The following is a 23,699-nucleotide window of genomic DNA, read 5'->3' as shown; positions in this document are numbered from 1 at the left end:
CCATCTGCTCAGTTCTGCATTTTCTATTCAGGGTCTTCCTCCTGTTTTAGATACGGATAGTTGTACATTTTTTTAAATTTAGGATCTTCCCAGCAGCGTCATGATTTGGACCCTATGCCACTTCTTTTTTTTTTTTTTTTTTTTTTTTTTTTTTAAGGTTCCCACATTGTGAATAGGCAGTACTACTTTACCACCTTGATTTTCAGATTTCTTAGTATTGGTCACTGTTTGGCTTCCATGTGAGTTGGGACGTCTTTCCTTCTGTGGTTTTGTTTTACTGTATTTGTTTTCACATTTTAACACTATTTTACGTTTCCTCCCTCTTCTGTGCAGTAAGGTACCAACATTCCAGTTGTTTCTAAATGACCGTCCTTTTCCGCACACTGAAACAAGCTGTGAAGATCAAATCTCCCCAACTTCTTTTGGTGTCTCCTTTCACTTTCTGTCCCAATAAGCCAGTTCACTGGTCAGACCCCTATCTGATAATTCACTGGCTCCCATCTCACCTGTGGCAACGTTTCACAGGCTGAGTTTTGCAGCAGAGTCCTGTTGACTGTCGCTGAAAGCTCCCAAGCCTTTGTCCTATAACCAGCTGTACAGACCTTTACTTTCTAATCATAGCTGTACAGTTTAGGACTAAATCTACCTGATTTGCAATCAAAGTCAGGTATCTTGCTTGGGTTACAGCAAGGGAGGAGAGCATGTACCTGGGCTAACTGTTGAGAGAACAGTGCATTAAGAAATGAAAGGTTAATTGCCCACCAAGAAACAAAGGCTACCCCATGGGTCTGCTCAGCAGCGTGTCTGACACCTATATCTAGCTGACGTCCACCTGTGCGTGTCATTTTTAATGACACTTGGTTATTATCCATTTCCTCAGCGAACTTGCAGTGAAGTTAGGGGGGGGAAATTTTTCATGTGTCTGCTATTTTAGTGTCTCATATATGGGCACATTAGTAAAATACGCAGCAAGAAATAGCTGAAAGCTGTAACTTTCGCAAGGGGAGGTCTGAGGAAAACGCTCTCATGGCAATCTTGCACAGCTGTAGAAGTACATCTGACGGAGAGTGATGGCAACGGGTAATTTTACTTTGCATCACGACTTGGTTTGAGAGCGTCGTGCAGGGAGGGAGAGGTCTGTATTGTCCAGTGCCTACACTGGAAACAGCTGTATTTGTAAAACCGGCTCGCTGTACGACTCCGCGGAAGCACAACGCTACGTTTCCGACGCCCTGAGCAAAGCGGCCGCGTAACCCGGGGTGCTTCCCGAGGGCGGCGAGAGAGGCCGCCTCCTGCCCCGCCGTGAGGAGGCGCGGCGGGGGACCGGGGCCTCCGGCCGGGCCCGTGGGGGGCCGGCCGCTCGCCCGCCCCCGGCGCGGGGAGGAGCCCGGCGCCGCTGGTTTCCTCGCTGAAGAAATGAAACCGAAAGCGGCGGCGTGTGGCGGGGGGGCACGGGACGCAGAGGTAGCCATGGCGGGGCCGCGGCCGGGCGCCTTCCCGCTGCTGGTGCGCGGCGACTGGGGCACCGCCGAGCCGCCGCCCGCCCTGAAGAAGAAGCTGCTCTGCTACTTCCAGAGCCAGAAGCGCTCGGGCGGCGGCGAGTGCGAGCTGCGGACCGCCACCGGCACCGGGCACCTCCTCGTCTGCTTCGCCCACCCCGAGGGTGAGCGGCCGGGGCGGGGGAGAGGGCTGAGGGGGCGCTAATGGCCGCTGCCCGCCGTTCGGGCGGAGCGGGGGGCGGGAGGCGGGAGGCGACCCCTGCCGCCGCCGCCGCCCTCTCCTCACCGGTGCCTGTGTTTTGGCAGTGAGGCAGCGGGTGCTCGACCGGCGGGTCCACGAGCTTGACTGGGTGCCCAGAGGGCGGCTGTCGCTGCTCGTCACCGAGCCGCCCGCGGACGGCGACCCCGCGCAGGTGAGGCGGGAGGCGCGGAGCGGGGCGGGAGGCGCGGAGCGGGGCGGGCGAGCGGGGCCGTGGGTAACCGCTCTCCTCTCGCTCCGCTTCCAGGAGGTGGGACCGGCCGGCGGGGCCGAGGCGCCAGGTAGGGTCTGCGTGAGGCGCGGTGCGGGGCTTAAGCGCTCGCCTCGGCCCTGCGGGGCCGGGGCTCCGGGCGCTGGCCCGGGGAGGAGCCGGGGAAGGGCCGCGGGGAGGTGGCAGGAACCGGTGACCGAAACCGGTGACCGAGCCGTCTGCTCGTCGAGTGCTTGTCCAGGCTGGCGTTGAGCTGTGCTCTTCCTTTTTCCCCTCCTCCGGCACTCTCCTTCATTTTCTAAACCACAAAATTAATTCACTTCGTAAAGCACAGCCCTCAAGTAAACTCCAAGGCGTGCATAAAAACTGAACAAACCAACTTTCTGTGTGGTTTTTGTTGCGGTTCCGGCTCACATCGCATGTGTGCTCCCTGCGGGCCAGAGTTTGCTAATCATACGTAGCCCGCTTATCTTTACATGTAATTTACTTATTTGTGCAAATGAGGGTGGCACACAGGTGAAGAATGAGGGCACAGACTAGAAAAGCAGTCTGACGTTACCGGTATCTTTCATTTTCTAATTTAGCTGTGTTCCTTATTGTTTTGAACTAGAGATGTCGTGCAGAGTCGGAATACGTCACGATAAATGCTTTTGCGGAGGTGCCTGCTTTCTAAAGGTGCTTCCCTCCAGAGGAGGGGTGTCCTCAACAGATCCCTTGTTTGACAGCACGGTTTTTCTCTCAGCATAGTGCTGTAGTGCATGGGAGGGCCCGCTCGCAGTGGTTCATGCAGTGTGACTACATGCTGGTTTGTTTTTTAACATTGTGCCTGCAGCTTCTTGAGCTTAAAGAGTGTTTCTGTAACCACATTCAATATATGGTTTAAAAAAAGGAATATATGGGAGTCTCTGATTCTGGCAGTGTCAAATGAAACTAAATTCAAGCTGTGTTAGCTCCTGGCTCTACAAAAGTGTGACCTTTTTCTTCTTGAAGTACCCAGTAACTGAGAAGTCATTGCCATTTATCTCTAGTTAATGAACCCCAGGTGTCTCTTCCCACCTGCCAGAATAAGGAGACTTCTGTGTGCACTCAGCAGGAGAAGACAGGTAAGCATGCCACTTAGCAAGCAGAGACCAGTGTATTCTTGCTTCTTTGGTTTTCATTGACCTTTATGCTGCAGTGGTGCCTTGGTCACCTGGGTGGCTTGCGGTGTTTGTCTAATGTAGTGTAGAAATCATGATCTCAGGCTAAAATAAATAAATATTTTTTTTCTTTGTATGAGTCCCTTTAGGAAACTCCCCACTTCACTGGCTGCCTCAGACAGGTCAGTTCCTTAGGGAGAGTATGCAGTGGATGCCGACCTTTGTTCTGGGTAGGGCTGTCCCCACCCAGACCTTACCAGCTGCCAGCAGCCCCACTGGGATGACCTGTGGTAGAACATCAGTAGCTGTGTACCCCAGGTATACTTGAGGTCCTGTGGCAGCCAGCATGTGTAGACCCGTGGTGACCCACAGCAATGGCTCTAACTATAAATGGAGAGGGTGCACAGGCAGAAGAACAATGGTTCCCCTAATCGTGGATTTGTGAAGAAGCTGTCATAGCCATTACTTCTGCTGTTCTTGCCTGGTGATGAATGGAAGCCTTTTCTCTTCGCCTGTTGATATGGCAGCTCACGCTAGTGATACGCTCAGCTTGTTTGGGATTTAAAGGCTGTTGTGGAAAAAACCCCAAGCACCTGAATTACTGTTTATTTGCCTGTTCTTTTCCCTGATCTTATCTGTGATCTGAACAAAAAGTGGTGTGAAAGCTTGGAAGATAATAAGCTTGGGTTTTTTCTTAACTTTCGCCTAAGGCATTAGGGTGCTATCTTTTATTTCAGAATCACGTGAGAAATTGGAAGTGGAAAAAGCAACGTCTAGGAAATCTGTCATAGTAGTAACCACTGCTTCTGGGGAGGACATAGAAGATGAGATTGTGGAAATGTACTTTGAAAATAAGAAGAAGTCCGGCGGGGGGGCCATCGAGTCCTACATCAAAAAGGATCAGCAAATGATCATCACCTTTCAGGATGAGGAGGGTATGATCGTATCTTATGGGTGTTATATTACTAAAGCTCCCTCTGAAAAATGGGCCTTTGCTGGTGCTGGATCTCTTTGTGGGCCTTGCTTCAGCAGAAATGGTGTATTATTCCCAAAGAGTGACAGGATGCAAAAGGAGCAAAAGTGTCTGTCTATCCAATGCAGATGTGGGTTTCTGGCAGTGTTTATAATAACCCACAGGGAAAGAAGTGGTTCTCTAGACCTGTCCCAAATGCTTGATCAAGGCTTACAGAGAATAAGGCAGCAGAAATTACATCAGGAGCACTGCAGAATAAGTAAGCTTTAATTCTAGTTCAGGAGACTGGATAAAGCATAGTACACTATTAACTGCAGGTCATGGGTAAATATTATTTTGTTGTATTTTTTTTTCATATTCATTTAAAATGCCAGGGTTTTGGAGTTTGGGAGGAAAAGAGGTAGTAAATATTATGTATTTGTTTGTGCCTCTGTGGAGAACATGATTTTAAAGTAGCCTCAATTTTTCTGTAGTTTTTCTCCACACTAAAGTGCTGTTGGCTACTTGCTAGTATGTGAAGGATATATGCAAAAAGAGGAAACTGTTTATGCAGGAGAAACAGTTAAATATTTAATATAGTCAAATATAGTTAAACAGTTAATAGTTAAATATTTGTTAGATACACAAGTAGGATGGAAAACCCTTTCTTTATTTGCTATTTATTAGATGTTACTAATCTGGAGAACAGTTTCTTGCAGTTGAGGGCAGTAGAAAGGAGGTAGCACTTCAAAAAGTAACTTCCCACCCCCCCGCCCCGGGGAGGCTGGGGACATCTAGATCATAGAGCAGCTTTTATCCTGACCCAACTTTTGATGTAGTTTTGTCTTATTCCTGTTTCTTCTGTGATACGAGAAAATATGGCTGGCCAGACTTTTAAAGTAGAGTGTAATTTAATATGTTGCTCTGCTGTGGTGGGAGGGGAAGAGAAGATCACGTCTTTGTTTTCCTGTGGAACTAGATGCCCAAGAAGTTTTGCAGAGGAAACATCACTCAGTGAAGAAAATTGATCTGTTTGTGAAGCCATGGCAAGTGGAGACTCTCCAGGAGCCGTGCCAAGTGGAGGACTCTCAAGGATCATTGTCCTCCACCAGAGTTGTGCTTGAAAATGTGCGGGAAACAGTAAAAGACTGCATGTTAATTATGCTGGTAGAGAACATCAGTGGCTTGTCAGAAGATGATGGTGACTTCAGTGTGGAAATGATACCCGAAATATGTGCTGCTGTAGTTACTTTTACTGGAAATACTGGTAAGAAGGAGTCAGAGTTGCGGATCTTTCTTATTAGCTACTTATGTGCGTGTGAGGGAGACTAAGCACGAAATGAATCTTTTCTGTCATAGGTTTAATCTGATATTGTGTCATTTTAAATGAGGATTTACTCTACTAAAGTTAATGACATACCTTTTATCTGTAAGGTATAGAGGCTAGTGTAAGTCTGAAGAGGGCTAGCTCTGATTTGGATAATAAACAGAACAGGCAGGACTAAAACCAAACTATAACTTTATACAAGCAACAAAAGGATGTACTTGGTCTTAGAACAGATCGATGATAAAGGCACTCCTTGCCAAAAGGTGTTACATGTGTAGTAAGTTTGTATGGATTTGAGGGAAAATTGAACAAGTATGTGGAACAGAGCTTTTTAGGTTATTAAACAGACTGCATCAGGCTTGGGAAATCTACTGTAATAGATTGGAGGCCGGGAGAGGATTAGGGCAGCAGCATCTTCTTTCAGCTGTTCTCTAGATGCCTCCTGTGCCCACTGCTGGAGACAGGATACTGGGCTGGAAGGACCCTGGGATGCTGGGGCAAGTCCAGCCGTCTTTATGCAGAGTGCCAGCTGTCAGTTATGTGAAGCATGGAATTAACACCATATGCTTTGCCTGATGCTGCAGTACCAACTAGTTGTTCAGCTACTGTGTGCCCACTGTGGTTTTTTGAGTGTGTTTGATACCATACGCTTTCTCTTCTGCCTTATTAGTGATTGATGACAAAGGCACCTTCCAGGTGATGGAGAGTTGTCCGCTCCTACTTCTCACCAGTGAGAGGTTGGGGGGACTTCCTGGTTGACTTATGGTTGATATTATTAACAAATTCCATCCCAGGACATGGGCAACAGTAAATGGTATGATAAGACCAGATTCAGAAACAACGTAAGCCAATGCCATAGGTGATGTTGTAGAGATAACAGCACCACATTACCAGGAGAACTAAATTAAACTGACAGTGGTGAACTGGTTCCAGGATTCTTTGAGTGCTGCTGCACTTGAGTCCTTTTAGGGACAAGGTGATTTTACGTGTGCTTGATTCTGGGTGAAGAGGTGGGGCAGGAAAGAATAGAGAATTCTGTCTTCTGTGTGGAAGAATTGTACATCTCTTTAGAAGGTAGAACATGGTGAAAACAAGTTATATGCCACTTTGAATCAACTTTGTGGGAATAGTTATATTACTGGTAGTAAGTAAGAATGAAGTTGCTCAGAAATCTTGAAGTTGTGAAGGAATTAGTCCTTGGTATAACTCAACCAAAGAAGTTTTTTGTCTCTGAGAAGGTGTAGGGTTTTCTGCTTTAGAAGTCAGAAATTATTTGCCTCTCATATTGTAGTACAGCCACAGATTTTTGGTGTAGCCTTTAGGAAGTAAGATGCTCAAAAAACTTAATTGTGTGTTTGCCTGACAGACATAAAAGTGACTTGACTGTCTTTTACTGTGATGATAACAGGGGGAAAAAATAGCCCAAAATAGAATGTGTTTATCGTAAAACTATAAGAATCCAAATTTGAATGGTTGACTTATGTCTGATGAGTTGTGTATAAAGCCATAGCCCCAAAATGAACCCGATCTTATTCTCTTTTGGGATTAAAGAGACCCAGTGCTACTCAGTAGGAAAATTAGTGACAAATTCTGGCTATGGTAGTTGTAGTCAACAACTGTGATCAGCCATGTGGTTGGTGAATACTAGTTGATAGATACTGAATATGTGGAAAGAAGTAGCTGTGTGGGCACCTCTGAGTTGGTAGATGCTTTGTAATTCAGTGCTTTGGTCAGTGTACACAGCGATAGTCTGCTAACATCGTAGTAGAAAAGCAAGCTACTAATTTGATCTTGGGTTTGGTGTTGGTTTTTTTTTTTTTTTTTTTTTTTTTTCTTCCTTCTCTTTCTAGCCACAGGAGAATTTGCTAAAAAGCTTAATGAAAACCACAGAGCAAAGCAACAAAATATTACTGCACGGTGCCTTGAGCTAACAAAAAGCATTAGGGCTGAAAATATACCACCTAACACACCCAGTGACTATATAACCGTCTACTTTGAAAATAAGAAGAACGGAGGTGCGCAAGTGGTGAATGTTCAGCAGCTGCCTGATGAAGATGCAGCTATCATTACATTCGATGACCATAAAGGTAATGCAGAAATAAGAAGCCCTTATTTCTTTGAGACCCTTTCACTTAAAGGTCAAAATGTGGATTTTCTAGAGAAATGCCTACTTTGCCACCATGACACAGCAGATCTGGTGCTTTGTCAGCAGGTCTCTGCTAACTGGAGTGCAAGCTTAAGTTTTGGACCAGCTGGGCATGAGGCATAGAATTTTTTCCTTTTTATGCACAGTTTATTTCACCCAGGCCTTGATCTTACAGTTCAGGTTACAGTTTGAGCTTAATAGAGAAAGCACAGCCCCACATAGCGCAGGAGACTTCTCTGCCTGTCCCCCCCCGCCTTCACCACCAGCTGCCCCATGGCAATGTGCGCTGTCTGGCTCGCCTGAGGACAGTTTCTTGGACAGCTTTTTGGCTGGAGAGCAGGTGCTGAGCATCTGTAGAAGGTGGAGGACAAGGGGAAAGCTGGAGGCATTGCAGCAAAGGGTAGAGCTGAAGGGAAGTTGAAGAAAATAGATGCTCTTTTGGGGGGAAACGAGGGAGCTGTGACTTGATACCGCTGAGTAATAGCCCAGACAACTACTGAGTTGGGCACTTCAAGTACAGCATATAACAGAAGTGGGGGCAGCGACAGCGCTGTGCATACCTCCTCCTGGAGGTGGACAGTGTTGGTTCTTAACTGTCTCTCTCTAACTTAATTTTTGGCATTTAAAACCAGCAACTCTTCAATAATTTGGAATTATTTGTATCTGGGAAGTGGGGAAAATCTGTGTAAAACTGTGCTTGGACATAACAAACAGTATTATGTAGAAAACAAAGTTTTAAAAGAAAAAAACAAAAACAGAAAATCTTTGGTTGTAAGTGCTAGCATTAATTGTTTGGGTTTTTGTTTGTTCATTTTAGATGTAAGCAATATCTTGGCAAAGCAGCATTCACTCAACAAAACGCCAATCTCTGTCTATCCTTACTACATCTCGCTGGGAACAGCTCTGTATGGAAAGGGTGGGCCACAAATAAAGCAGCCAGATCCAATTACAGTGCCTCTGGATTTGTATATCTGGTGTTACCTGCAGAGAAATACTAGGCTAATTGAGGCAGTAACTTGTGAAATGGCAAAGTGTAATTGTGTGCTAACATGGCCTGAACCCCACTGTGCAGACCCAAAAGTTACTTTGCATCCTTCAGCTACTTTGTCTGCGCAGAAGAGATTGGTATCTCGGTTGATCAAGACATGGAATGAAAATGTTTCCACAGCATTTTCACATAGCATATCGAAGTACAAAGCAATTACATGTCAAGTAAGCGCAGAGGTGTGGGAAGCCATTAGGAACAGCTTCAGCCACGATGAAGTTCTGATAATTCCATGTATTTCCAAGGATTTAGTTGTTCTAGTAGGTGAAAAAGAAGTTGTGAAGAATGTTGAACGAGAACTGAAGTTTCTGATAGAAAAGGCAACCAGAGAAATTGAAAGAGAAAAGCAAAGAACTGAAGAAATGGTGGTAATGGGTCCAGGGGAATATGCAATTTTACAGACTACTGGTCTTGAAGAAAAAATCTGTACAGAGTTCCCAGCCCTGCAGATAAATTATGATCGTTTGCAGAAGATAATTAACCTATGTGGAGTGCCTGAGGAAGTTTATAAAGTAAAAGGGGAAATATTAGATAATATACGCAAAATGGCAAAGAAAACAGTTAATATCCACCCTTATATTTTCCAGTTTTTAGAGCGTATTGATAATGAAACCATGTCACAGAGCCTATTTATGTCAAAACAAATTAGTGCCTTTTATGAGCTTGGCACAGAAGCTATCATCTTGAAAGGGAGCACTCCTGAAGATCTCCTAAAAGCAGAAGAAGAAATAAAGAAGGAACTGGGCTACAAAACCATTACTTTGGAGGATGAGGCAGTCCTCCAGAAGAAGGAATGGAGTATGCTCACCAAGCAAAACTGCTCTAATGAAGCCGTAACAGTCACTCAGGCAGAGAGTCAGGTCATCATTGCTGGTTGTTCTCAAGCAGTAGCAAAAGCCTTTGAGGAACTTTTTAACTTTATAGATGAAAACACGCAAGTACAAAAGGTCATTGGAGGAAAGCCCATGGCTGTCATAATGTTTTTTGAGAAAGAGAAGATTAATGTTTGGGGTGACTTACAGAATAAAGGTGTGCAAGTTGACTTTAGCACACAGAAGAAATGTGGAGTTATATCCTTGAGTGGGCCAAGAAGAGAAGTGCTGAAGGGAGTCACCTTAGTTGAGCAAATTCTGTCCAGCCTGCATTATAAGCGTGTGGTGATTAGAGAGCCAGGAGCCAAGTCGTATTTCAAAGAGCGAGAACGCTTTTTTGCTGCCAGTGCAAAACAAGAGTTTAAGTGCCTAGTCAGGCTGGAAGAGCAGTCAGAAGAACAGCTGGAAGACCAGCAAGAACATACTAATATAGGTAAGCCCTATAGGCAGGTGACCATAGGTGGAGTTACAATAGCCGTTTATAAAGCTGACTTGTGCACTCATCCTGTTGATGTTGTGGTAAATGCATCTAATGAAGACTTAAAACACATCGGTGGCCTTGCTGAGGCACTGCTAAAAGCGGCTGGTCCAGAGCTGCAACAGGAGTGCAACGAGCTGGTGAGTAAGAACGGGAGTTTGCAGCCTGGCTGCGCAGTTATCACGAGCGCTGGGAGACTCCCCTGCAAGAACGTCATTCATGCTGTTGGGCCCAGGTGGAGGAAGGATGAAGCAGAAAAGTGCGCGTACTTGTTAAGAAAGACAGTGAAGAAAAGTCTGCAACTAGCTGAAACATTTAATCATCGTTCCATAGCTCTGCCTGCTATAAGTGGAGGGATTTTTGGCTTCCCACTGGAAGAGTGTACATATTTGATTGTATCCTCCATCAAGGAGACCTTGGAAGAATCCATGGGGGACAGCAGCTTGAAGGAGGTTCATCTTGTGGATATTGCACTGAATAACATTCAGGCTTTCAGCACGGCACTGAGAGAAGTGTTTTCAGATTATTCACCTTCCTGCAGGTCACTGCATCAGACCAGTACAGTTCATCAGCCTAGGAAAAGCAAAATTTCTCAAAATAGCAAGAACTTCCCATTGGTAACAACTGAGGAAGGCCTTGACATCATGCTGAAAGAAGGAAGCATTGAGGATGCTACAGTAAGTGTGTTACATTATACACCTTTAAAATATCAAGTGTTTTGGGTTGGGTTTTTTTTTTGCTTTAAAAAAAAAAAAAAAACCAAAACGCAAAAAAACCCCAAAACGACCAACCTTAGACCATCACCTGTAATTAGCAATGTAACATGTTTGATGTGTTGCTGAAATTGGCTATCACTGCTGATACTAAGAATTGCTATTACATGACTGTCTTACATGATAGATACAGATGGCTGTGCAGCATTGTGTTTTGTCATCTACAAAAGCAGAGGCACGCAGATCCCTGTGGCACACAGCGCATTGCAGTATAGCAGAAGCAACTGGGGTCAGTAGGAATGGTTCAGGGTTCCGAACCGCCCTGACTCTACCTTGCTGGGCAGGAACCACCTGCATGCAGCATTGACCTTCCCAGAAATCCTGATTACAAGAGTGTGGTACTAGCGCAAAAGCCAAAGAGGGTGCTCAGTGTCAGTTAACGTGAGTACCCTGCCGCGTGAGAGTGGCTGGGTGCTTCCAGATCCACTGTGGTCCTGAGGCAGCACAGACATGCACGTCTGAGCCCTGGGCCCACAGCCAGTCTAATTCTCCCTGCATCTGTAGCATATTGTTCCGGGGAACTATTATTCATTATGTCATTAGTAAACACTGGCATGAAATGCGCAGTTGCTATTGCATTTTCTGTGGAGAACCAACTTCACTAATTGATTTACAGTTGCCTCTGGTATTGAATTGGTGGTTAGCTGCCTGATAGCTACTTTACTGGGATGGCCAATACCGAAAGCAACTCCTTTCAGAACCCTTTCCATAGTGGCCAGCAAATCCGTTCAGGAGTGGATGCCTCCCACAGCTTGTGCATGCAGCTCCTCCAGTTGGCCAGGGCAGCATATACATAAAATGTGTATAGAGGTCCTTCCTGAGAAGCTGAATATAGTGCTTGACACAATGTTCATAGCACTTTGTGTTGTTCTCCCTTATAAATTACTGTTTTTCTCACTTTTTTCTCCTTAGCTTTCCTCCAGTCTTGTTTGTCTTCAGCTTCTCCTTTTTCTCTGGACTAGCCATACACGAGAGGTCCTGCTTACCTCAGTGAACACAGATTTATTTATTTGTTTTTTGTTTTTTTTTGTTTTTGTCTGTGAGCTTTGCTTGGAAAATGAACTTGCGTAAATGTTTTTCAAATGGAGGTAGAATGAGTAGACCAGGAATGCAGAATTTTAACTTTCTCCCATCAGGTTGAAATGAATTTCACTGTTAACGTGGATTTTGTGTTGCTTCGGGCAGACTCATGGCATTAGAATTGAGCATAACTTCTGGTTTATTCCAAAACTTTGTTCACTCTCAGATTGCTGTCCCAAAAATTTACTTTGTAAATTGGCAGGTAGGCTGTATTTGATTAATCAGTGCAAAATTTAAATTTGATACTTAAAAGCTAGAGTTTTTGCCTGTGTGTTTTTCAGACAGACATTATTGTCATCAGTGTTGCCAAAGATCTCCAGCTTGATAAAGGGCCGCTCGCTAAAGCTTTGCTAAGCAAGGCAGGGCCAATGCTTCAAATGGCCTTGAAAGAAGAAAGCCTAGGAAGAACACGTCGGGAAGGATCTGTGTTCAAAACAGAAGGTTACAATCTAGGTTGCAGTGTTGTGCTGCATGCTGTCATACCTGCATGGTCCCAGAGACACGCATCTGGAAAGGTATGAGGGTTTTTATTTGTCTGAACTCTAATTTGACTGGACTTTGTAGTGGGCTTAAGGCCACTTTTCCTTTGAAATGGGGGACAGTGTCATAGAAGATGAGAGAGTTTGGCCTGTTCTTTTTTAACTGTGTGGCTGATCCCTTGTTGACTAATATGTTCCTTGTGATGTATGCAATTATTGTATTTTAATACCAAGAGATAGCTAAAAAGGAAAGTGCTACATTGCACATACTGGGAAAAAAAATTACTTTCAGTACCTGAAAAAATCATTGTGCTTTACAGGTCCTGGGCAGTATCATCACAAAATGCCTGGAGATTGCTGAGGAACTATCTTCAAAGTCAATTACCTTCCCAGCGATTGGGACAGGGAATTTGGGATTCCCAAGGTCTGTTGTTGCTAAATTACTGTTTGACAAGGTGTTTGAATTCAGTAGTAAAAATGGAGTAAATTCTCTTGAGGAAGTTCACTTTCTGTTGCATCCAAAAGACACTGCTAATATTCAGGTGAGTTACCATGTTTTTCTGTCTCTATTATATGCTGGTTTATTTGGGTCTGTTTCATGATACTTGGCCATCTGATGATCTCCAAAGAATCCATAGGGTGCTTGTTCTCATACTAAAGAAAAATTTTTCTGGCGGTCTCTCTTGTCTGTACTGAAAGTTCTCTTTTTGGTTCTACCCCTCATGGTCACTTGCCTGTCCTGTACAGCTCTGCTCCCTTCCTGTCCTTTTATGTTGCCTGGCAACAATATAGACGAAAGTGTAATTACTCTTTATCTCATGAACTCACCTAATTCTTCAGTACGTAGGACTTGCCTGCAGATAAATTTGCTGCAACTTATGCATAGATACCTTCACTCTTGGGAAAAGGAGTGCTTTCAATGGAGTGCTAGTGTCTTTTTGGGAAGAATAATTATGCTAGGATTGCTGTGCTGGTAAACTTCTCCGGTAGAAACATATCAGTATTCCACATCCTCCATTCCTCAGTATCACATTAGCACAAATTTTCGATATCCATGCTCAAGTTACTCATCTCACACATGAATCTCTCAAAAGAGAGTAGTCACACTGTGAATTAATGTCCAAATAAGTGTTTCTGCATCTGTTGACTTCTGCTATTTTGTGCAGTAGCTAATACGTTTTCAAAGGCCAAACTTGAAGGCTACTGTGCTAAAGCCTGAGCTATTGTGCGTAGAGAAGGGTGGCATTAGCTGCAGGACTTGATTTAGAGTGTAAACTAGCCTCTCAGTGTAAGGATGCCATCTGTTAATCTATCCTTCTGGAATGGTAACTACGGCTTTGACTTAGTTACTTATCATTTCTGTCTGTTGCTCATACTAAATAACCTAGCTCTCTGAGAAAAACAGTGTGTCAATGCTTGCCATCAGTACTATGGGAAATGATATGAAGTAATTTGCATTAAGCTCTTTCTAAATGTTTTTTAACTTTACTTTTCAAACGTATATTTCTACTGTGTAATCTAAAGACTTCTACAGGGGTTGATTGTAATTTTCTTCTCTAGGTATTTTCAGATGAACTTGAGAAGAGGTGTGGAAATACTGTAGATGTTAAAGTGCAGAAGACTTCTCCAAATAAGGCTAGCCAAGGCACAGGTAAGCTTGTTTCACAGAAGTTGTGTGCGTAATGGATTTTTAAAATTATTTTAAATATTCCAGGGAATGCATTTATTATGGATGTTTAGATGTTCGTTTGGTGAACATGTAATTCCCAAAGTCCAAGTAACAGTTGAAATGGATACTTAGGTGTTTGTTTGGTGAGAGTCTTGGTTTAATCCCAGCTGGTAACTAAGCACCATGCAGCCGCTCACTCAATCTCCCCCCCTCAGTGGGATGGTGGAGAGAATCAGAAGGAAAAAGGTAAGACTCATGTGTTGAGATAAGAACAGTTTAATAGAACAGAAAGGAAGAAACTAATAATGACAATAACAATAATAAAATGACAATAATAATAAAAGGATTGAAATGTGCAAAACAAGTGATGCACGATGCAGTTGCTAACCACTCCCTGACCAATGCCCAGTTAGTTCCTGAGCAGCGATCCCCCCTGGCCAACTTCCCCCAGTTTATGTACTGGCCATGACATCACATGGTCTGGAATACCCCTTTGGCCAGTTTGGGGCAGCTGCCCTGGCTGTGTCCCCTCCCAACTTCTTGTGCCCCTCCAGCCTTCTTGCTGGCTGGGCACGAGAAGCTGAAAAATCCTTGCCTTAGTCTAAACACTACTTAGCAACAACTGAAAACATCAGTGTGTTATCAACATTCTTCTCATACTGAATCCAAGACATAACACTAGTACCAGCTATTAGGAAGAAAATTAACTCTATCCCAGCTGAAACCAGGACAGCGAGCATGTCATTCCCAAAGTCCGAGTAGCAATCAAAGTGGCTGCTGTAAAGGCAGCATACAGTATTTTCAGGCTGAGTGTCTGTAATGTCTGAAACAGTGTTGGAGGTGCTAAGAAAAAAAAAAATGTACCTGAGATTCATTATCAGGATAGTGCCCCTACAAATCAGGACAGCAGAAGCTATCGTGGGCCGAGGGCACAAGTAAGGCTTTTTTCTTTTATTGGTGCAGTACTTGATTAGATCGTGAACAGGTTGGTGTCTTCCTGTGTCCTGGGAAGGCAGGTGAGTTCCTGGTTATATGTCTTATAGTGGCCTCTATGGAATACTGTTAAATCTGTTACATGTTCACATGAATAGCAAAACCAAACTGAAATATCTTTGGTGTTATCCAGCCTAATGCAACTGCAGAGTGTGGAAAACAAGTTACATGTTGAAAACTTAATTGAGTTTTTACAAATAACATACAGGTAAAAAGTTCCTGTCATGCAGTAGAGAATCTGCCTGAAAACTCTGTGAGACAGAGGAGCAAGGGAGTGAGAGTTGGAAAGTTTGCTGCTCTCTTACCTTGGAGTTTTGCAAAGGCTTATACAGTAAAATGTCACAAAGTAGTGTCTGTATACCAGGTGTGCTGCAAAACAAGTTTTTTCGCCATCTCAGCATGAATAGTAATGATGGGAATAGGTGAAGGTTGATCAGAGACTGCTGAGAGAAGGAATGATTTTCAGTTAACGTGGCAGGCAGTCCTCTTCACAGGCTGAGTCTGGAGCAAAACTGTGGTCTCTGTAGGTGTTGTACCCAGGAATAAGTCCCTTATCTCTTATCTCATTGCTCCCTTCTGCTCAGCATCTGTATTTCTTTCCTGCAGCTTTCTCTGGTACCTCTTCAGCCCCAGCACAGAATGTACATGAAATGACAATTGGCTCCATCGTGTTCCAGGTGGCAGAAGGTGATATTACCAAGGAAGAGGCAGATGTCATTGTAAACATAACAAACCAAACCTTCAGCCTCAAAACAGGTATTTTAGTTGGTATTATGTGTGGTTGGAAGAGCTGGATAAGGAGGGTAGGAAGTATGTTTTCCAATGTTTCAAACCCTTTTGTTTCATAGTGTGGCTTCTGTTTTGCTGCTTAGGGTACAAACGTTCAGTTAGGGAGTGTCTGAAACTTTTTTGCTTGTTAATCCATGTTACAGGATGGCATGTTTTCTTGCAGCAGGGGAAACCAATAACTTTAGGGTTTTGTTTTATAAAGCCATTTTATAGAACGTCTCTTGGACTAAAGTGGAAGACAAGCCTCAATGAAATTTTGACCTCAGTGAAACTTGTTAGGTACTTTAGACATCACTTTGAATAGAAAAGCATAAGCCTAAAATTTAGGCAACGGTGCTTTTCAGTTATAACCTTTACTGTTACCAGGATTGAGATATTTTAGATATTACGTGGTACACAGTTCTGCCTCAGATGGGACTTTAATGGCATTAACAGTAGTAACAGTGGATTCATATGCCTGTTCTCATTTAAGGTGTGTCTAGAGCAATTCTGAACGGTGCTGGAAAAGCAGTTGAAGATGAATGTGCTCAACAAGGTATGGTTACAACATTTCTGACCTCCTTTCTGAAGGTGTTCATGCATGGCAGGGAATCTGTTGGAATACTTTCTCAGTGCCTACTGTACATCCTTCTGTATTATGCACTGTGTTACATCAGCTAGTTTTTAATCAGTTCATGTGATTTGTAAAACATCTAAAGAGGGAAGGAAGAGGAAAAATCGTAATGAAGAGAGGGCTTCTAAGCATATGTAAAGAATTAAATCTATTCATTATTGCATCCTCTTATTCCAATAAAGCTTTCTGTGATAAAAACAGATTGAGTCTACTTTGAACAGAGCCGTGAGCAAGGGATCATCTTGGCAGAAAAGTTAATAGAGAAGCTATACCCCACTGGAAGCAACTGTCTACCTGCAATTCCTTTTGTCACTCCCAAGTGAGAAAATGTTTTGCTGTTGGCTTAACCAGCAACCTACTACCACATCCTCTCTGTGACCAAGAGGGAAAACTGGTGAAGTTGGGTTCCTGCCTTAAAAGAGGCATTTATTTGTAGACCAAATTCAGCTAGTGAACAGCAAATATAATGAATTGGGGAGTAACGATGGACAAGTATGTGGTTTAAAACCCCACAAAATAAGGGAAGTAGGTAAGACACTGGTGTGGAGGTCAGCTTGGAAGACCGACCAAAGGAAAAGAATTATGTGGAGTAGATAAGAGGTAAACCTCTGTTATGGAGGCCACGAGGGTAAGTCAGGCTTGGTGGCCTGAGGGTACACGGCATGCTTGTGTGTGCATGAAGACAGACTGTAGTGCTAGTCTGCATGAAGTTCTCCAAGTCTGCAGAGCAAATGTCATGGTTTAACCCCAGCCAGCAACTAAGCACCATGCAGCCTCTTGCTCACTTCCCCCCTACCCAGTGGGACGGGGGAGAGAATTGGGGCGGGGGGAGGATGGTGAAACTCGTGGTTTGACATAAGAACAGTTTGGTAGAACAGAAAGGAAGAAGCTAATAATGATGATAACAATAATAAAATGACAATAAAAGGAGTGGAATATACAAAACAAATGATGCACAATGCAATTGCTCACCGCTTGCCAACCGATGCCCAGTTAGTTCCTGAGCAGCAATCCACTGCCACACCCCCACCTCCCCTTCCCCGGCCCACTCCCCCCAATTTATATACTGGACATGATCCCACATGGTCTGGAATACCCCTTTGGCCAGTTTGGGTCAGCTATCCTGGCTGTGTCCCCTCCCACCTTCTTGTGCCCCTCCAGCCTTCTTGCTGGCTGGGTATGAGAAGCTGAAAAATCCTTGCCTTAGTCTAAACACTACTTAGCAACAACTGAAAACATCAGTGTGTTATCAACGTTCTTCTCATATTGAACCCCAAACTTAACACTATACCAGCTACTAGAAAGAAAATTAACTCTATCCCAGCCGAAACCAGGACAGCAAACTTGACAAATAAAGGTGCACACCAAATTTATTCGCCAAAGGCACCAAATATTTTACAAACATAAAATGAATCCTTGTGCTTTGAAAGTGAAAATAGAGAGAGGGGGTTGCACAGTTTGTGGATGGAGACTTGAAGCTTATCCTGGGGAATATTTGTCATTGTTTCTTATCTCCTAATGAGGAGTAGTACACACCTGTATTGTGGATAATCGTTGATTGATTACGTTCTCCTACTTATGTTTCAGCCTCACAACCTAACAAGAGCTATATCACCACCCAAGCAGGAAGCCTGCCATGCAAAAAAATAATTCATTTTGTTGCCCAAGATGATATCAAGGTGCTAGTCTCCAAAGTGCTTCAGGAGTGTGAATTACAGCAGTACACCTCTGTTACCTTCCCGGCAATTGGAACAGGTCTGTGTCTCCCTTTTGAAATGGGTTCAGTGCATGTGATGCTGCTGATCTCACGGCTCAAGTGATGAGTTTGATTTATCTGGAGAGGTTATTCTTTGGTGAAAATGTATTCAAAAACTGCAGACTTTAAAACTGTTATTAGAAGCTTGTGAAGACCTAGAAAGCTTCACTCCTTGCAGTCAGCTAGTATGTAAAGAGTGCGAGTGCTCTAGAGCCAATGCTTCCTTGCTGACAGGGGTTCAAAGGTATGTCTATACTTCCTGGAGAACCATAAATGTTTGTCACAGCAGCCTGATCTGCGTGGGCAGCTCATCAAAGAACATCCAGGGAGCTATTTCTCTATTGTTGAAATCAGTAGATGATGCAGCTCTAGCTAGCAGCTGGACAAGTAGGTTATACGGGTGGAATGTGAACCTGTTAAGAAGGCCAGATTGTCCCTTTTTCTTCTCTTGCTGTTTTCAGTTAGTTCAGTAGAAATCCCTGGAGTCAGAGAATCCAGAACTGGGCCCCTGGGCCATTGAGCGTCAGGCCCATGGCCTATTAGGTAACCAAGCTGTATCATCTACATCATAACCTGATCAGCTGCCACATCAACAAAAGTACATTTCTGTTTTTCTCTTGCTGGAAAGGTGGTCTCAAACCTCCTTTTCCTGATAAGTAGAAACCTTCCCTAATTTCCAGCCTGAAGTTTTTTCTGACCTGTTTATGATCCAAGTGATTGTGGGTAAGTTCATAACTGTTCTTTTAAAGATGTTTTAACCATTTGTAACAGTTATTAACGCTTTTTAAAGGCAAAATGTTTATAACTTGTTTCAGGTGAAGCAGGCCGTGATCCAGCTGTAGTAGCTGACAACATGATAGATGCAATAACTGACTTTGGAAGAAGTAATTCTGCTCCATCTGTGAAAATTATTAAAGTTGTCATCTTTCAGCCACAACTGCTGAGTGTGTTCCTTACAAGCATGCAGAAAAGAGAAAGTCCTGCTAAAAGAGGAGCCAAATTATTGCTTTCCAAGTTAACATGTAAGTAGATGTCACTTAAATACAAGTTATAGATCAATCTGTTTAGCACCAGCTGATAATGGTTAATATTCATTACAACATTTGTGTATTTCAATGTAGCATTCTGGAGCTCTGAGAAACGTTCCCCAAAAGAAAAAAGCAAAGCAATTTTGGAAGAGAAAATCGACCTGGCTGTTGTGCAGATTTGTGGTGAAAACAAAAAGAAAGTGGAAGAAGCTGAAAACTGGTTGAAAAGTGCGATTTTAAAGGAACAGTTTCAAACAGAAATCATAGATGAGTCTATCTTTCATTTCGGTGAAGCAGAGAGTGAGGAACTATGTAACCTACAAAAGAAATTAAAAATTGCTCTTTGTTTGGATAGTACCTCTATTCAAATTTCAGGTGTTGAGAAAGATGTTTGGATTGCTTATTCAACTATTCAAGAAATGATCCACAGGGTAAAAGCTGCTAAACAGGAAGAGATCAAGGCAGAACTTTTACAAAACTTAATTGAGTGGAAATATTTTAAAAAGGATTCCTATGTGCCCTTTGACAGTCTCACAAATATGCACTTGGAAAATGCTTTCATGGGAAAGCAGAAAGATATTTCAGTCATCATTGATGAGAAAAAATACACAGTGAATGTAGAAGCTAGATATGCTGTGGATGACCAAGGAAAACGTATACAGATTATACGTGTTGATAAATCTGAAGGTAAGTAAAAGCATCTTGAAAGACTGACGTTCCCATGTTAAAATCAGGTTGCATCCAGGCTAGTCAGAGTAAGAAATGGTAAGAATATGCAAAATATTGTTAGGAGCTTTGTGCAGGGCCATTTCTGGAGAATGTAGAAAGGAGCTGAATTGGGAAATGAAAATAAAAGAATCCTGCAATTATTTAAAATTTTTGGAAATATAGGTAATGCATTCTGAGGTTCTTAACAGACTTACTAGCAATAATTAGATGTTCGTAGCAGTTGTCACTCCTGATCTCAGCTCATTTCTGTTCTTGAGATGTATCCTCTTCCATTTACTTCTGGTCCTTTACAATATAAGGAGCTACCTTTTTCTTACTCATTCATACAGGACTTTTCCCAGTGTGTTATTTTTCTTTGTCCTGCTGTGACTCAGTTTTACACGGGCATATTTTATATCTTAATGGGAACAACTTTTTTGTCCACTTAACACTTGAAAGTGAAAGTGGACAGGTTTAAGTAACTGTGCAACTCACAGTGCCTTCGTAATGCCTCATGCACATATTTTCAGTTTTTTATTTTTTTGTTCTCCTACCAAAAAATGTCACTTCTAATTGAGGAAACCTATAATGCTGGATGTCTGTAGCATATGCATCAGTCAGTGATACTGTCTGACAACACAGTTAGATAGCAGGCCTCACATGAAATGAGAGAAGGGAAGAAAGGGAAGACTTCTGCTTTTCAGATGGAGAGTATATTCTTGAACTTTTTAATTTAAAACCTTCCTTGTTCAGATGCTTTGCTCCTAGTCTCCTAGTTGATGAGAATTAACTACTCGGTAAATTTGCATTTGCTCCGTGTCCTTGAGAACTTGATTTGCAGGGAAGGTGGTGTGGTTTAACCCCAGCCAGCAACTAAGCACCACGCAGCTGCTCACTCACTCCCCACCCCCCCCGCAGTGGGATGGGGGAGAGAATCGGGGAAAAAAAACTAAAACTTGTGGGCTGAGGTAAAAACAGTTTAATAGAACAGAAAGGAAGAAAATAATAAAATGGCAATAATAAAATGGCAATTTTTGCAGTGTTTGCAGTGGCAAACTAGAAACTACAACACCGTAATCCTCTGGTAAAACACCCATGCAGTACTCTTGGCTGACAATGACCAGTAGGCGCTAGTGATAAGCTAGATGTATGGGCTTTTAGAAGGGTTTGTAGCATTGCGTGTTTCATTTTAAGCAGAGGATTTGGGTAAATATGATTGATTATATTTTTTCTGCAGATCAAGAGTCAACAGTGCTTCCTGCAACATGGGACGATATGCAAAACCAGCGACTCAAAATAGTGGAAATAAAACCAGGATCAAGAGAATATGGAGATGTGCAGGAAAGGTTTCTGAATACCTGTCAGTCATTAAAAATCGTAAAGGTAAAAGCATGTCATTGTTTCTGAGCATAAACACTTTGATAATAAGTGATGTAGGATACTAATAACAATGGAAAAATAAATTCCACTGGGATTTCTGAAGTTGGACAAGTCTTTATGGCTGTCACTAACTTTAATCAGCATCAGTTTAGTGTTGCAGTTGAGGTATTTGGAACAATTCTTAAGCAGTTGTTTCTTCAGCACCAAGGGAGAGTGCTCTTTCTTTAAATCGTTTTGCTATAGTAGAGCACAGTATTTGCTCACTTAAGCCGTGTGTGCTTTGCAGGGAGGCATGTCATCTATGCCCCAGAAACCTGCAAAACTGTCCTATATTGTTTCCCATGGAGTGTTTCTGTCGTGTTTTGGGCTGGGTTCTGCTGTCTGTCATGCCAAAGTTTGGAGTGATTTGGCAAACTTATTTCATAATCTGGTATACATGCATTGGAGCTGGGAGGAGAATCTTGGAAGCAGATTGAATTGTTGATACACTAATGTTTTTCATGACAGCGACCTAAAGAAAACTAAAGTGCCTTGCTTTCAAACTTTGCAGATTGAAAGGGTACAGAACCCATTTTTTTGGAAGGCCTACCAAATAAAAAAGCGTGAAATGGATAACAAAAATGGCAACAGAAATAATGAGAGGCTTCTGTTTCATGGAACAAGCAAGGAGTCGTTAACCTTAATTAACACCTGTGGATTTAACCGGAGCTATGCTGGAATGCACGGTAATACAAATTTCAAAACAACTCTTGTTTTCCTGAATAGGGCTAGGACTGATTTGCCATGGCATCTGTGTAGTTCTGCGTTGTATGCAAAATTATTTGTTTTGTTAAATTTCCCTATTGCAAATAAAAAGCAAAATTGTCAAGAGATTCACAGGCTCTGAAGATGGCAGACAAGTGATTGCTGCTAATAAAATGCTCACAAACATTTGTTTTTCTGACTACAGCTGCAAACTTTGGAAATGGAACGTACTTTGCTGTTAACGCCAGCTATTCTGCCAGCGACACCTACTCTAAACCAGATGCGGATGGGAAGAAGTACATGTACTTGGCTCGAGTTCTTGTTGGAGAATTTTCTCAGGGGACAAAAGGATCAATTACTCCAGCAGTAAAAAACGCCAGTAACTCTATAGATCTGTTTGATAGCTCAACTGATAATGTCAGCCAGCCATCCATGTTCATCATATTTAATGACATTCAAGCTTACCCTGAATACCTTATCACTTTCACTAGATAAGCATTTTGATTGCAGCCAAGACTGCATGTCTTTCCGTCTTTGTGTAGAACAGAAACACTTTTAACAAAATACACAACGAAAACAAGAAATAGTTTTATCAAATTAATTTCTTAAAGCTTGGTTACATTTAAGCAACCTCTGGCAATTTTTTACAGTACTGAAATAGCTTGTTTACACTCAGAGTAGCTGAGGTATTTAACACTTGAGCTCAATATTCTACTGAAAACTGCTGTTAGATTACATATCAATCAAGCCTTTGTACTGCATTAGCCTTTCCATGCAGCTTCATGGCCATCCTAGTTGCGCTAGGAAGTGGGGAGTGCTGGTGGGGGGCTGGAAGGGATCTTCTTTCAGCCACTGACTGCTCGATGTCGCATTTCTGATGGCTTCTTACACTCTGCAAGTGACAGTCTGCACTGTGAATTATGAAACAGTGGTTTTCAATAAAGGAACTAATTGTAGTTAATGGCTTGTGTTTGTTTAAACCTCTCCGAACACTTAGCATTGGTTTTCAACCAGTGAACTTCAATGAACTTGATGTCTCAAATAGGGATTTGCTTGGTTTTAATACAATAACCCTCCCTGGCAGGTTAATGAGACGTTCTATAGAAGGTGATAGAAGTTGCCTGAGTTACTTTATATATAGCCTAAGAGAGATAGGAAAGTAAATTTTGAGAAGATGTTTCTGTTGTCATATACCAGCTTCAGCAACCTTCCTGTAATCTTAAGGAGAAATGAATAGAGCAAAGAAAAGCACAGAAGGGTGGGTGTGGTGGGTTGTTAAGGCTTAAATAAATAGGTTATCTCAAAGGCGTGATCATTAACAAGCCAAAGTTCAGAGTTCCATGTTGGGGGGGGGAGGGGAAGCAAAGCAACATCATCTTCTTTGTAGCATGTTGACAGAATAAAAAAATATGCTTCTCACAGCCTTAGATATCGTAAGATCTTCCAGTGAAAAAGCAGAGTGATGCAGCACCTCCAAGTTCTAAAAACGCTTGGCTCCTCTGGGTGTATCGGGTTTGATTGACTTGGTTGGATGATTAAGAGAAAATCTTCCACTACTTGCTTTACGTAGTTAGGTTGCTATTACTTCAAAGTTTTACTGTGGGTTGGTGTGTCCATGCGAGCAATAATCATTGCAGGGTAAACATTGCCGAGGGACAGGTTTTCTAGGGAAGGTGGTGTGAAATCATGTGAACCTGCAAGTATCTCGGTAGAGCCGTAAGGATCATGCGGGTCATTCACGCCCCACCCCATCGCTCCC

At 42.9% G+C, this 23,699-nt stretch overlaps 1 protein-coding gene across 2 annotated transcripts; it reads left to right on the top strand.

The window, feature by feature from the left end:
- Positions 1-1,447: 1,447 nt before the first annotated feature.
- LOC115343274 (protein mono-ADP-ribosyltransferase PARP14-like) lies at positions 1,448-22,896 on the top strand. 2 transcript variants are annotated; one of them, XM_041124077.1, is made up of 19 exons: positions 1,448-1,663; positions 1,806-1,912; positions 2,006-2,039; positions 2,998-3,072; positions 3,846-4,043; positions 5,040-5,327; positions 7,238-7,474; positions 8,351-10,605; positions 12,063-12,296; positions 12,581-12,802; positions 13,821-13,911; positions 15,529-15,678; positions 16,184-16,246; positions 17,912-18,079; positions 18,896-19,102; positions 19,202-19,795; positions 21,054-21,199; positions 21,747-21,921; positions 22,146-22,896. In XM_041124077.1, exons 1-19 carry the CDS (start codon positions 1,471-1,473, stop codon positions 22,433-22,435), a joined length of 5,727 nt encoding a protein of 1,908 aa, XP_040980011.1. In that variant the 5' UTR covers positions 1,448-1,470; the 3' UTR covers positions 22,436-22,896. The 2 variants fall into 2 exon arrangements, with proteins under 2 accessions (XP_040980011.1, XP_040980012.1); XM_041124078.1 differs by lacking the exon at positions 2,998-3,072.
- Positions 22,897-23,699: the final 803 nt, after the last annotated feature.

Source organism: Aquila chrysaetos, chromosome 6 (genome assembly GCF_900496995.4).
Source record: "Aquila chrysaetos chrysaetos chromosome 6, bAquChr1.4, whole genome shotgun sequence".
NCBI lineage: Eukaryota > Metazoa > Chordata > Aves > Accipitriformes > Accipitridae > Aquila > Aquila chrysaetos.
Note: the sequence above shows the minus strand (reverse complement) of the source record. Positions and strands in the feature narration are given on the sequence as shown.